Source organism: Plectropomus leopardus, chromosome 7 (genome assembly GCF_008729295.1).
Source record: "Plectropomus leopardus isolate mb chromosome 7, YSFRI_Pleo_2.0, whole genome shotgun sequence".
Taxonomy (NCBI): domain Eukaryota; kingdom Metazoa; phylum Chordata; class Actinopteri; order Perciformes; family Serranidae; genus Plectropomus; species Plectropomus leopardus.
In genome coordinates, this window is record NC_056469.1 from 18,346,764 (window position 1) to 18,361,553 (window position 14,790).

The 14,790-nt window shown below is 40.2% G+C and overlaps 2 protein-coding genes across 9 annotated transcripts in view; both read right to left on the reverse strand.

Moving 5' to 3' along the window:
• Nucleotides 1-1,370: 1,370 nt before the first annotated feature.
• On the reverse strand, nt 1,371-7,958 carry rbm24b (RNA binding motif protein 24b). 2 transcript variants are annotated; one of them, XM_042489490.1, is made up of 4 exons: nt 7,594-7,958; nt 7,104-7,227; nt 6,003-6,057; nt 1,371-2,974 (listed from the first exon to the last, which is right to left on the reverse strand). In XM_042489490.1, the coding sequence occupies exons 1-4, from the start codon at nt 7,762-7,764 to the stop codon at nt 2,617-2,619; spliced, it is 708 nt and encodes a 235-aa protein (XP_042345424.1). In that variant the 5' UTR covers nt 7,765-7,958; the 3' UTR covers nt 1,371-2,616. The 2 variants fall into 2 exon arrangements, with proteins under 2 accessions (XP_042345424.1, XP_042345423.1); XM_042489489.1 differs by having other exon boundaries at nt 7,056-7,227.
• Nucleotides 7,959-9,812: 1,854 nt separating this feature from the next.
• The window catches only part of kif13a (kinesin family member 13A), a 47,103-nt gene continuing 42,125 nt past the window's right edge, over nt 9,813-14,790 (reverse strand). For 4 of the 7 annotated variants that reach the window (XM_042489616.1, XM_042489615.1, XM_042489617.1 and 1 more), the window contains 2 exons: nt 12,352-13,510; nt 9,813-11,446 (listed from right to left, as the gene is read on the reverse strand). In XM_042489616.1, the coding sequence (XP_042345550.1) occupies nt 11,313-11,446; nt 12,352-13,510 (1,293 nt within the window). In that variant the 3' untranslated portion in view covers nt 9,813-11,312. Of the gene's footprint in view, nt 11,447-12,351; nt 13,511-14,790 lie in introns of those variants that run through there. The other 3 variants (XM_042489614.1, XM_042489619.1, XM_042489620.1) reach the window with 3 other exon arrangements.

Genomic DNA, 14,790 nt, shown 5'->3' on the forward strand with positions numbered 1-14,790 from the left:
CTGTATAGAAATAAGTGGTTGGTACAATAGTGAGGGATTGTGAACAGGTGAACAAAACAGAGCATGGACTGTCAGGTCTCCAACTCTCAGAGGTTCCACAGAGTGAGTGTCCATTTCAGCTGTTTGGTCCTGTGTCGCCAGAGGACACCCAAGATATTGCTGTACTTGGCATTTACTATGTAAATGTATCATAATCTATACAGAAACATGACAAACATGTCTAACACTTGAGATCATTTTGAGATTTTTGATTTATTTCATTTGGTCAGCATGAGGGTATCTGGCTAACAGTTTGTTTCAACTAATGGTTGTGTAATGTGGGAAGAGGGACTTCACCTACTTACTATTTTGGAGTCACATCAGGTGGATTCATGTTACGCAAAAACATCTAAGCTGATTTATAATGTAAACAGAGGCCAGCATCAAACTCTGCAGCAGTGTTTCAAGTGTAGATCAACTTGTAATCCATCATGAGTTAGTGACATGTGTGTCCTGAGATGCAGGATGCATTTCTTGCCATTTGTGTTTCTTTTTTGACATGGGTTTCTTAATCAGACTATTTCTTGCTAAGTGATGTTAAAGTCAGGTTATTTTTCTAAAAGCTAAGAGCTGGTCTTCTTTTATGTTGCACACAGACTGTACATACTTTAACTGACCACTCAAGGCAGTTGTTTAGATGTATACATGCATTATTTTACTATCTGTTGAAGCCCTGTGATGGCAGAGTTGGCAGCCAGAATTGGCCCGGTTTATTTGGCCCGTTTATGGGGCATCATTCATGCCGAGTCTCAACTGACTCGAGCAACTAAATACAGCCCGACTCATTTCTACTGGTATGCCAAGTTTGGGCCGATGCTGGGCCAGGTCACTTTTGATAATGGCCCAGTAATGGCAGTGTTGGCAGCCAGAATTGGGCCGGTTTATTTAGCCTGATTCTGGGGCGTCATTCATGCAGAGTTTCAGCTGAGTCAGGCAGCCAGATGCGGCCTGTCTCAGTCTAAGCCGAGTCTGGCAACCTGATGTGGCCCAATTTCTTTCTTTCAGCATGGCGAGTTTTGGCCGATGCTGGACCAGGTCATTTTTGATAATGGCCCAGTGATGGCAGTGTTGGCAGCCGGAATCATGCCGTTATGCCATTATCTGGCCCGATTCTGGGGCATCATTCATGCCGAGGCTCAGCCAAGTCGGGCAACCTGAAGAAGCCCAACTAATTTCTTCATATCGATTCTGGGCCAGGTCATTTTTGCCACCTAGGAGTTTTGTTTCTGTATCTACAACTGTGAGCATCACATGACATAATTTCATTAAACAAATTAAAGGCTGTGAGAAAAAAAATCTACATTACAAAGAACACAAACAAACAAAAAAAGTTGAAGGTAAATTTACTTTTATTTCACATAACGAATATTTGCATTATTTTGACTCATGCATTACAAAATGCAAGGCAAAACAGGTGATGCCGTTGCACTAGAAAACATTTAATGTCTAATGACATCAAATGTACAAAATTTAAAAAGTGAACAGTTCTCATGCTGTCCTTTATCAAACTGGTCAAGTATAAAAAGCGACATTAAAGAATTAAGAATCTATTAGAGACGACAACTTTAAATCTACAGAAAACAGGAAATGCGTTGGACTTATTGCTACCGTTCCACTCATCTTTTGTTCTTTATACACAGTGTATTGCTTTGTTTAAACATCCATCGTATGCTCTTGATCATTATGCAGCAGCACATGTGGACGAGCTCCCTAGTAGGCTTCATACTAACACATGAACACAAAATAAAGGGTTTATTACTGTAAGGCTCCATAATAAATACATAAATAGCATAATTTAAAAGGCACATTATGAGACATTTTGTCAAAATGAGCAATTCACATTCAATAATGTTTCTTCCCTTATGCTGAGTTTACTTGAGGTGCAATTTAAAGAGAAGAAAATTGAGTGCTTTTCAGCTGTTACTTCAGCATTTTGTCTTAACATAGAATCAAGAAAACACATATTAGAGGGAACCAACTGAGGGTGTCTAATCTATCTCACTCCAAACAGTTATAAAAAAAGAGAGAACAATCTTAACAAAATACTATCCTCTATATCAATGTCTGCATAGCTTTACCAAGCAAAATACTGGTCCAAAACTATGAAATACTGAAAACTGCATGATAGTAACACGCTGTTCTCATATGTATGCAAGTGTTTTGGTTTGTTTTCAAAGAGGTGGGGAAGGAACCTGATCATAAGACATGAATGCACTTTGGAATTATACAAATTCCTCTGCAATATATATACACAAAATTCAGCAATGGTTGACATGAGGTCCAGTAAGTCAATTAACATTAAATATTTTCCTGCTGAATAAATATTAAATATTCATATATATTCAATAGTGACAAAATACTGATCTCAGTTGAATAAAATATACAGTTATTCCTTATTTTCTCCACATTTTGGTGATTTTCTTCAGGCTCTTTGGTAGAAGGACTGCTAAGTTAAAATGTGGGAGTGACATCCATCATTGAGCCCCTACGGTCTTCCCCCTCATACTGTAACTTTGCCCTCTTCGTCGGAGGAGGTGACCTCCCCTGCTTTCCTCCTTTAAAGTGGTTTTCATGGTTTCACTGCATGCGATCTGTTTGGAGCTGCTGAGGCTGGTACTGGCTGAAGGCAGCAGCAGCCGCAGCTCCTGGGGTGGCAGCAGTGGCGAGTGGCTGCTGGACAGCGTATCCATACCCTGCTGTGGTCATGTAGCTTGTTGGTGCTGGTGAAGCCGCATACGGATACTGCTCATATGCAGCAGCAGCGGCAGCAGCAGTGGCAGCAGCCGCAGAGTACTGGGCATATGCTGCTCCAGTATAGTCAAGGTATGGGGAAGTGGCGGCAGCAGCTGTTGCTGTAGCAGCAGAAGGTTGTACGTGAGGGATCACCACGCTGGGTTGGACAAAGGCCTGAGGGTAGACATAGTGGGCAGGGACTCTGTAGGACAGAAAGACACCCTGGGTCAAGCAGAGTCACAGCTGGTCATTTTTCCAACGCTGAAACTGAAAAGCAGGCGCCTCAAAAACGTCAATCCAGTCCTCAGAACACAGCAAATCCATTCATTAACAACTGAAAATAAATACCCTACCTAGAAATGAAAAGTTAAAGAAGCAGCAAAACCACAAAGAAACACGAGCACAGCTTTTAATTTAAAAAAAAAAAAAAGCACCTGAATCTGAAACACAGTAAGGCATTAAGAGAAGAGACAGCCCAGCTGTGCACCCAGTGTTTCACTGAAAACGGTATTTGACAAAATGCGAGCTTATCGCACAACACCACAACATATCAGGAGAAGAAGTGGACATTATATTCTGTCCACTATGGTCACTCACAACAACACCACAAATACAGGCATGCCAACACATGTTAATAGGTCCTTAAACACAAACAAATAAGGCAAAAAAGGCTTTTGTTTCTTTATGAGAAGCTAATGAATGCAATACATTGCAAGGCAGACAATGAAGCTGCTGAATTAACCATACGGTTATCAAGTGGGTTGTATTAGGTTCTGTAGAGGCCCTGGTGTGTTTATTTGCTTGAAAAATAGATTTATTTATCTATTTTAAAATGGAAACGTGGTGTAACAGGAGATCAGATGGGATCTCTTCATTGGAAAGCATCAGTCTGAATACAGGCCGGGATATAAATGGATAAATACAAGCCGGGGTATCTCGGTAAATCTGGCCCCACTTTAAACTTGAGTAAAGTCACCCTGGTAAATATATTGAGGAGCAGGTGTGAAACTGTTATATCTGTCCATAAACACGTGCCCCCTCCCCCTCTTCCAGACACACACCCCCACACAAACATACACACTCCAACTTGACTGACAAGGGAGGCTGGAAGCATGCTATTTTTGCTCCCCTTGTCATCTCCAAAGGACAAGCTGATCTTCTCCTTCAGTAACACATGGCAGGGCACTCATCAACTGTAATGGCCGCCTACGCCGCTCTAGTGTCTCAGTGACTTTTCTGAATTTACTGCTTTATTATCAGACCGCAGGCGTCCTGGCTGATTAGAAAGCGGCACTCTGGTTACAAAAGTGGGATGCTGTGAACAAGAGAACGGTTTTGTACTATACTATACTACTATAGTTGCATAATGATCACAGAAAATGTTACAATTCCAGTAAAAACTTAAATGATGACAAATCTAATTACAAGTGTACTTTAAAACATGACAAGATCGAAACCAACATGCCTTTCTTCGTGATGTGACCTTGTTTTAATATGAACACTTCAAGCGCCAAAAGAGGACGGCTGACTTAAGCTGTCTCCATTGAAAGAGACCGGAGGAACATTTTGTGGCTCTGCACGTCGAGAGCTAAATAAAGGTGCTTTGTAAATCACCAGGACACATGGGTAATCCCCAGCACATAACCAAAAGGCTTCATGGGCACATGGCTCGGCCCACCTGTTGTCCACAGTCGAGCGGCCCTGTCTGTGCCATACATTATTAACAGCGCTGCTGAGTGACTCCCATTTTCCATCTGAATTTGAGAGGCTGTGGAGATCACTGTAGCCAACAGCTGCTGCCTAAGAGACCGGCTAAGATCTCTGTCTCTGCAGTGAACATTTGAGTCTGTCTATATGTATAAAAAGACTTTTTTGGTTTATTGCAAAGCTAAAAAATAGATCTATTGTGTTGGAAAATGTGCTTAAAAGAATAATCTTTTATTTTAAATCATTTTAAATTATTTAATTAGGATTATTATGAATAAAAATGTTCCCTAAATGTTATATTTTTACCCTAGACATTTCCCACTGGCTTTTAAAAAATAATTCTCTAAATCTACTCACTTCTTGCCATTTGTGGAACATTTCCTACCAAGGTGCTTATTGCCTTTTTTCCCCATGTTGTTGAACGAAATCACACCGATTTGTTCAAAGGTTTCAACACTTGTGAAAGGCATCTGACAGCAGCATAAGAAAAGCAATGTTGCTTCAGGTTTCAATGGGTTAACTTAGTCTATTAAACTGCTGATTTGCTAGTACCAGTATGGTACACCCCCCTGCACAATTAAAATGTATTGTTAAAACCATATGAGAAAAATATGAAAGAAAACAATATGCTCAGTATCGTGTAGCTGTTAAGCTACAACGGAAAGCAATGGGTTAATAAAAAAAAAACAAAAAACACAGCATCATGGGTAAGAAAACAGAAAAAGAACTCCCACATGCAACCCAGTGTTTGTTTTGTTGCGGGGGATCAATTTTGGAATTAACACACAGTGAGTGATCATCAGCCCCCTTTTGACAACAAAACACAATTGACTCAATGTTAACAAGAAACTGGGAGAAAAAAATAAACCACAGGCTAAAGCACAAATCAATTATTAAAAAGGGAAAAGGAATCAACACCCCGTTGCAGAGTTACAACTCCCTATCAAAAAAACTCACAAAGTGTGCACAAAAAACCTCCTGCACCCCCCGCCTCCCCCACTGCAAGTAGGAATAAGCACACAGTTAAGCTGAACACCACATCATACTGAAAACAAGGCACACACCAATCTATGTACTATGGAAAACTGTGAAAAAAAACAAAGGACTTCCATGCATCTAGTCACCATTGTGGTTCGTTTGTGTATGTCAGAGTATACAGGTAACACTTTAGTGCTCTGCCCAATGCAGACTCAGCTATTCCTCAAATCATCATGTCCCTTCATCAGCTATTTTAACCGTTACCGACCCTGTCAGATCAGAGAGAGATAGACAACATAAAGTCAAGTCCGGCAGTGGCTGGGGACAAAATGTTCACTTCCTTCACAGTCAACGTCAAGCAAAGGAGCACACATCCACACTCACATGTCCTCATTCAGGATGTAACAGGTGGAGGCAATGACAAATGACACTTTACAACAACAAAGACACATTATATGACACCATAAAAAGGAAAATAACAGATTTCTTCCACTTTACACAGACAGATTTAGTAACAGGAATGTCAGATCTGCAGCTTGACTTACCCGTAAGGTCTTTGGATGAATGCTGGATGTATCTGAGGCACACCGAATGCAAATCCTGGAAAGGAAGGAAAACAGGCACTTGTTGAAGTTTCGTTTGAAGTACTGACACTATTGTATTGCAGTGAAGATGATTTTGAAAACAGTGTTCTGATTCTTTCAAGCATATGTGTAGATTTCTGGGGGGGGGGGGCACAGGGGACACATCCCCCTCAATATTTAAAACGTGTAATTGTATCTCCTCCCCTAATAAAAACACAAAAGTAGGCCAAAATTTAAGATATTTGCACAATAATCTATGCAAAAATGGCACAAATGTGTGCATAAAAACACACCAGTATGCACACTGTAAAATCTGGCAAGTTGATTATACTTACTATTATACTAAAAGGAAATGCAAACCCATTGCCTTGAAAAATATCAGTTAATATGAATATTACTAAGTTTACTTAAAACTTTGTGACATTTAGTTCATTTGGGAAGTTAATGCAAATTAAAAATGCAACTTCAGTAAACCAAGTATACTGTGATCTATATCTGTATTCTGCTGGTTGAAAACTAGTCAGTCACATTTGTATATTTTTAAACATGTTAACAAAACTGAACACTCAGATCTCCTAACATCATTACTGGCAAAATCCTCTTTGTCACAACCAAGTCAGACTAACTTGGTTTACTAAAATTGCAAACAACAAGGCAACAACTTAACAAAATTAAGTAAAGACAGCTAAATTTTACTTTAATTTAACAATTAGTCATTAAACATAAATTAAGATTTATATTTGTATTGACTTTCCTTTTCCAAGGCAATCGCTTTCCAAGATTTTTTAAGTATCAACTAGTCAGATTTTAAAGTGCAGCAAATTAAATATCCTACTCAAAATTTAATGGTGAGGGACTCCCAACCCACAGTTTCCTTTGTGTCCCCCCTCATTTCTAAAAATTAAATCTACACCCCTGCTTTCAAGAGAAAATAACATATTAAGTTTGCATCATCCAAATATCAAGTTCACAATTGTGTGTAAAGGCATTTAGGCTGCTGTCTTTGTGGTCCACCTTGATTATCTTGAAGTTGTGACATAAAGCTGAGGTCCAGTCCCTCACCTGGCTGTATGACCCTGGGTTTGGCCCCCAGGTAGGCCAGATTCACGTTGGCTTTTCTGCCATCTATTATGGGGTTGGGGTCCTTGCAGGCTCGGTCTGCAGAGGCCCGGTCTGCCATGGTCACCTAAAGGAAACAACACATTTTACATTGTGATTTCTTACTGTAAAGTTTGGTCACAGTGACTGATACCTAAAAAATATGGATCATTTGCTCCTTTTTTTAATTTTATTTTTTAGATATTTTGGTAAATGTAAAGACTAGTCAGGTCACATGGTGGGTAATTCACAAGCACATTATGATAAAGTGGTTCCAAAATTGTCCAATTTCTGATAAAAATGACCTATTCCTGTCACACAAAACATGAACTAGCAAAAACCTTCCGCCTACAGGTGCTGATACTGGATCGATTGACCCTTATCCCCGACTGTGCACGTGTGCAAACCAACTTTAAAAATGGCATCTCAGACTTGGCAACAGGTTGCTACTCACAAATCCATATCCTCTGGATTTCCCCGTCTGCCGATCGGTGATGACAACAGCCTCCTCGATGTCTCCAAACACCTCGAAGTATTTCCTGAGACTGGAGTCGGTTGTGTGATAAGGAAGACCTCCTACGAAGATCTTTGTGAACGTGGTGTCTTTCTGTGCGGAGTGCATCATTTGTAGATGTGCGTTAAAGCGATTTCCTGGAAGTAGTTCTGGTCGGATAAAGTAAAGAAACAGCGTTCAGAGGAGTTGAGGGAGAGAGTGCGGCGCGGACAGGCAGTCCCCCGGAGATGTGACTGAGGCTCTGAGAGAGAAGGAGGAGGAGGAGGAGGAGGAGGACACCTGTTAGATTGGTGCGGGAGGTTTCCCAGTTGTCAGTGTGACACAGATACTTAACTCCACCCATATCCAGACCACCGCCACCCTGCGCAGGCTGCCTACTGGCGCACAGCTGCTAAAACAGTGGCAAGGACACACTGCAAAAAAAAAAAAAAAAAGTGTAGCGAAAACTCACCGATTTTCATAGAAAAGTTTCCAGTCACAGAGAAAGAGATGTTCAGGGTTTCCGGCTATGAATTTCCAAAACTTTTACATAGGCTACATAATACATAACATTTTTCCAAAATATTTTTTTCACGTAATGTTTTAGTGACTTTTCATCAGTCACACAGAGCAACACTGTCACAACAGAGTTAAATTAGTAGGCTTGAAAAAAAGTTTGTGAGTTATGTCTTTTTATAAACATATTAGCAACAACAGCCAAAACAATGCATATTCAAAACTATTCTAGACCATCCTGTTAACTGCTGGTTTGATTTCTGTCAAATACTTGGGGATAAAAGGCAATGAACAACTTGGCAAGAGATAGCCTAATCCACAAAAAATGAATTAACAAAATTAATTGACAAAAAATTAAATAAAAGGAGAGAACATTATGTTTAACCTATGATTATGATAATGACATACTCAAAATGATTATTATTTTTATTCTTTTTTTCATATAATTTTCAAGGTAATTCCAATTTATGGGCTACCCTCTTGTAACTTTAAAAAAAAAAAAAATCTTGTTAATTTGGGGTCATATATTGTTTAGTTGCTCTTTGGGTAGGTTTTTCTGAAATGAAGGAAGAAATCAAGCCTATTCGCTCAGGTTTCAAAGGATTAATTCCAAACTATTTCCAGGCCTGGAAAACAGTTTTTCTAATTTCAGAACTTTTCCAGGAATTTCATGACCATGGGAACCCTGGATGTTAATCAACGCAAGTTTGAAATGATAACAGCCTTCCAGTTTGGTTGCACACCTCATGTGTGGGGGAATCTGTGATTGGCCCACGGGTGCCTGCATCATATGTGTGGGGCAACATGTTTACATGTTTGTGTTGTTTACCTTTACACCAGTCACAGATAGGGTTACTTCCAGGGGACCATATATTTGCGAGTGGCAGGCGACTCTTTTGCCCCACACTGAGAAGTGGAGCACACATCAGTGTTGACATCTCAGCTAAGAGATGTAGTAAAGAATTACACTCCGCTGTGATATTTATCTTTACAGTGCTTTGGCTTAAGTGACCCATGCCATAGTGATTTCTGCATGTTTTTTTGCAGAACACCCTCCCTTTTAAAATAATCTACAGTAAAATATTTTTTCAATAAATATACAAAATAGCTGTGTCTCGAGCACATAATCAAATGTCAACATCAGCAAAATTTACTGCAGATTGATACTTTCTCTCTGTACACATTTGATACCGACTCATCATCAAAGATCTATTAGAGTATTTTTTGTTTTAGAAAATTGGAGCATGGGAGGGGAAATTAAGCATTGAACACGCTAAAACAACGGATAGTCATGCATCACACCAAACTCTAAAAGGACCTGTGGGACACCAATTGGCAACCTTTACTATTAAAAGAGCCATTTTTGAAGATGTAAAAAAAACAAAAACTTCTTGTTAAAGCTACAGAGAGCCACTGGAGAGGAGCAAAAGACCCGCATGTGGCTACGGAGCAACAGGTTGGCCCTCCTTAACCTAGAAATTTGACCTCAATGCAAGAATGTAAGATTAGAGCAGATTTGAAAAGAACTTGCATTTAAAATGGCATATTATTGCATTTGGATAAGAGATGTTAGACATGTACTGGAAAGTGAGACAGACAAACTACTAAAACATAGTAAAAACAGAGAGCTTGAATGAGCCAAATGAAGAGTCAACACAGGTTTCTCTGATTGTAAATGTTCTATTCTAGAACATTTTGTACCAATTAAAACAGTTTGCGATACATTATAAATACAATTCTGTACATTATAATAGTGTAAATACTATGTTCAAATACATTTCTATTTACAACTCCTTATGAGGGAGAGCAGCTTTGTTCTCTTCTTTAAAGTAAGGTCTTGGGTTTGTCTCATTTACTTGAAATTACAGCTTGGATATATAACTATCTCTAGTCAGTTCCACAGTTCACCACTTCCATAAAAAATACAAGTTCATAGGACAGCTCTTCTTCATAACTAAACTACGTTTGCACCGTCTTCTGTAACCTGATACCATCCATCACCCATTCATCCAATTCTCCATGTGAAAAAAAATGCATTATTGAGTACCTTTTAGCATGTGGTGTTATATATCAGTCAGTTAACATATAAAATGCAGATGGACAATCAGTTAAAAAGGTTTTCAGTCAGTCAGCGAGGCTGGGTGGCATTTTGAATGCTTCTGGGCATCATGATATACATACACAGGTTTCAGGTCCATACAGTTAGTTTAAAACTCAGTGAACCTGTTATGGAGGTCACTGAGCAGTCTGCGGTTTATGTGCCTGCCTTTATGAAAACAGGGCGTTAAGGCATCAGTACATCCAGGCCTTGGACAAAGCCCTGCTGCTTTGTTCCCCCGGATTAAAGTGATGACACAATGTTTCTCAGTCACATCAGTTAGAAAATATCTCATCAGTCCAATATGGAAGATAGTCGGCGAACTCTCCAAGAATCCTTTCCAGTGCAAGCGTTCAAACAGCAACAGTCTCATGCTGGATGGGGATTATTTCCTCCACAGTGTTACAGTACTTCAACAGGATAATTTAACATGATTACTGCAGTCAAACACTGAAAGCAACTCAGGTTTTGCAGATTTGTTCAGGGTATGTGGCATTACTCCTAGAGATATGGCACTAAGCTTTACTTGGACACATAGATATATAGTGTTTACCTCCACACATTAGAAAAATAACACATAACAGCAGATATGGAACCGTGGTTCTTTGGTTACCCCTGACATATCATATTGATGTAAATATCAATGTTTATTAACAGTAGTACATTCTTAATCTTCATATCCCAGATTACTCTGCTATGAGCCTCAGGGAGGATGCATTGTCTTATAAAAATATTATATATAATGTTAAGAAACCAATGTAAGAAAATGTATGTGGGTAATGTTTCCATATGGACTCCCAGTTAAAAGTGAAGTTCTCTATCAAAAATACCACCGTATAGAAAACTCAGATATGTGCATAGTGAATTTTCAGTGAACAGTAATTAGGATATACCTTCATTAAATGCACAGGTCAGATATGCTTTAGAGAAGCAGAATACATCAGCATCTCCATCACAGGGAGAGGAGCCATGCTGAAGTCAGCCCGAAGTTCACCCGTAGGCGCTGGATCTGACAACCACCCTCAGGTCTCTGTTGTTCCTCAGCAAGTTGTTTCTTCTTTAGGTTCTATCTGATGAGAGTCTGGGGCTCTGTGTCCATGGAGGGCGGTCCTCTGGTGAGGCGAGACGGCTTCACAAACACACCGTGACCTGGGGGGCAGCGGAAGTACACCCTGCCCTGGACAGTCCCGTTATGCTTACCTAAAGGAAGATCAGTCATTATAGATATGTAGAATTATTGTGGATGAATTGTAGTTCCAAACTTTCATACTATGTCACATTTGGACCTTTCATACACAAGGGGAAAAGCACAGCACTTGTTCTCTTCATTAAACAGCAGTACTTTGTGTTCCTTTACATTTTCCATTTCAAAATTCCAAACTTATGACGACACAAACTTCCAGATATTACAGTAGATTTTTCAGACCATATTTTACATCTGAGTACAAATAGCTAGATGTTTATAATGTAAATAAATTGCTTTAAAATCCAACTGTTAAAATGTGCATCAAATTATGACTATGTACGCTATCATGTAGCCAAATAATTGCTAGATGACTGCAGCTAAGTACTGTTGCTCATACAAAGCAGTTAACACCAAACCCAGTCAAGTACTTTTATAAATAGTGCTACCTCTACTTTTATTATTTTCTCTTAACAAATTGAATAAATGAATAATTGAGTAATTTTTGTTCAGTTTTAAGGCACTTGCGGCTGAGTTGTTTCGCAGGCTGTGATGCGTGTTCAGTCACACGCCCTAATTTTGGCCTTGCTTTCGACAACACTGATCTCATTCTGGCCCACGTACATAATGTATGTGGGCCAGAGTAGTAAGTAGTAAGTAATTTTGCTTTTTTGTTATTTTTGTTTCCATAGACAAATAACATCAGCATTTTTTAATGAGGATCCCAAAAATTAGTTATTAGAGAATTGTTAGTAGAACGTTAAAATACACTCTCTGGTGGAAAAACTATGTGATGATTAATTTCTAAATTATCTCAATATACGTCAATGTAAAATTGTCACATAATATGTGTATTTGCATTTGCATATGACAGGCTCTACTAATAGATTTTTTTGGAGGCAAATTTCTTGAAATGACTCACCCACTGCCATGTCAAGCTTCACACCAATCCAGATCCCCTTAGCAAACTCCACCCCTCCAACATAGTGAACTGTTCCTCTCCTCTTCCCCACCCACACCTGCTCTCCTGGGGCCATCCAGTCAGGAAGTTGAGCTGCAGGCGTGCTCTCATCTCCACTGGAATCTCCTGATGGCTCGGCGCTGCTGGGGTTTGGGCTTGGACAGGGACTCCCGTGGGGCAGATCTCCTTGGGCCGGCTCCTCGGTTGGAGGTTCTCCTCCTGCTCGAGGAGTCGGGGCAGTGGGTTGGGCTGTAGGTGTGACTGGGAATGGTGATGCTGGAGATGGAGCTGGGACTTTGTCAGGCACAGATACTGGTACTCTGACTGAAGTGCAAACTGGGGTTATGTGAGGGTAGGACACAGCAACACTAACAGAGCCTGTGTTATTTGGACATTTACATGCAGCAGTGTCTTCAGGAGCAGATGTGATAATACCAGAGACATCAGAGGACTGTTGATTGCCTGTGTCACATGATTTTTTCTCCAAACCCTCCTGCTCCCACCCCTCTGTAAAATGTGCCAAATCGCTGTCTCCAATACTGTCGTCAGCCCCTTTAAAGTCAGTGAACTCCTGGCTAGCACTGAGCACACAGTTATGAGGCAGAGGGAATGTTTGCTGCTTGTCTCTGCAGTTTGGGATACTGACAGGCAAGGAGGAAGGGTGGATGAGCAGCTCCTGAGCCCCAGAGGGAGGAGGCTGCTGGGTGTCACTCCCTGCAGAAACACTTTTGGTTTGGGTGCAGCCTCTTCCAGCAGGGCAGCCGAGAGGGTCGTGGGGGTCTCTGGAGGTGCAGCTGAGGTGGTCAGAGCTCTCACTGGTACTGAAAGGCATGTCAGATAGCGTAGCGTTGGAGGCACTGTGTGAAAAGTAGCCACTAGTGCAACTGCTGGCCGTGGGGCTTCGGGACACCTCTCTCTCTCCACTTCCACCTCCACACCGGCTTCCCTTCAAGTCAGAACGGGAGGCCAAAAACCCCTCCTGGTTCTCCAGAGTGGCGTTGTAGATCTCAAAGTTTGCAAAGTCCTCTGGGATGTAAGGCTGGAAGCTGCTGTGGTCCTGAGGGCCTCGATCAAGATTCAGAGTCATGTCCACATCTGTCTCCTCGTCCTCAGAGTCCTGCTGATGAAAACAACAGCAGCAGGACAAAAGACACATCCCACCAGACATGATGTCAGCTAAAGCCTGTATGGAGCATCAGCCTATAGAAACACTCTTTTTTAAGTGAATGAGGACAATGAAAAATGGTGTCAATGTGATAATGGAATATGAATGCAGTGTATGAAGAATGTGGCACATTTTCTTTGTTTTATTAACTTTGCTTTGAGGTGGTTGTTACTGTACCATTATGCTCAGGTCTGGGTAAACACATGGTTGATGAGCCATTGTTAACAGTGGCAACATGGCAATGGGAACCTTTTTGAATACTGCAGGAGCCACTGCCACAAATTTTAATACAAAAAACCTACTGTTCTCAAGGAACTAAGGTTTTTTTTTGTACTCATTTGTACAATATTATCTTAATGACACTTTAACAACCTAAATATTAACATATTTAGGACAATGTCCTCATTGATGACGTTTTTTTTTTTTTGTTTTTTTTTTAAAAAAACAACAACATTGTTTTCCCTCTCTGCTCTTAGATAACTGTACATGTACACAGTATGGTAAGTCCAGTGCACTGAGCATAAGGCTTTTCATCTTGTGATCAATACTACACAGACTAGGGGTGGGACAATACATGACTTTTTCGCAGATTGTAATAAAAAACCTTCACATAAATTCGATTGTAGTGAATTTACATTGAGATAATTGTAGCTATCATGTCCTGCAGCTCCTAAAGAGAGTGCTGGGCAACCAACAATAAGAGACTGCAAAAAGTGCTACATACCAGACCCTGCAAAATGTGCTGGACTTTGAAGCTACATTTTACAGTGGCCAAACAGTGTAATTACACGGTAATGTGATGACTGAGGGCCCAAAGAAGACATTTTCCTATTGACTTACATTGTGAATTAAGTGTCACAACCCCCCCTTGCAAAAATATTTTTCACTATAATGGATGTTCACTAAAACAAAAAAGTTAGGTGTCCTATAGGTGATGCAATAAAAATGAATGTTTCTTCACAAAATGTAAGGTAAAATGATCCCAATATGCTTTAGTTCCACTTTAAGAGTTTTAAGTATATTTTGTTGATTATAGTGATAATATTGGTAATCTCAATTCAAGCAGCTGACCAGGGAGTCATTGTTTAACTTAAGATTTTTAAGTTACCTTTTTATGAAACTTGTCAACAAAGACTTAAGTCAATGGGACTCCTGCCACTTCATATGCTCTGTCACCAGCTTGTAGACTGGTTGAAATGGTGTCAATGTGTAACCCTAAAAGCAAACTGTGGCAG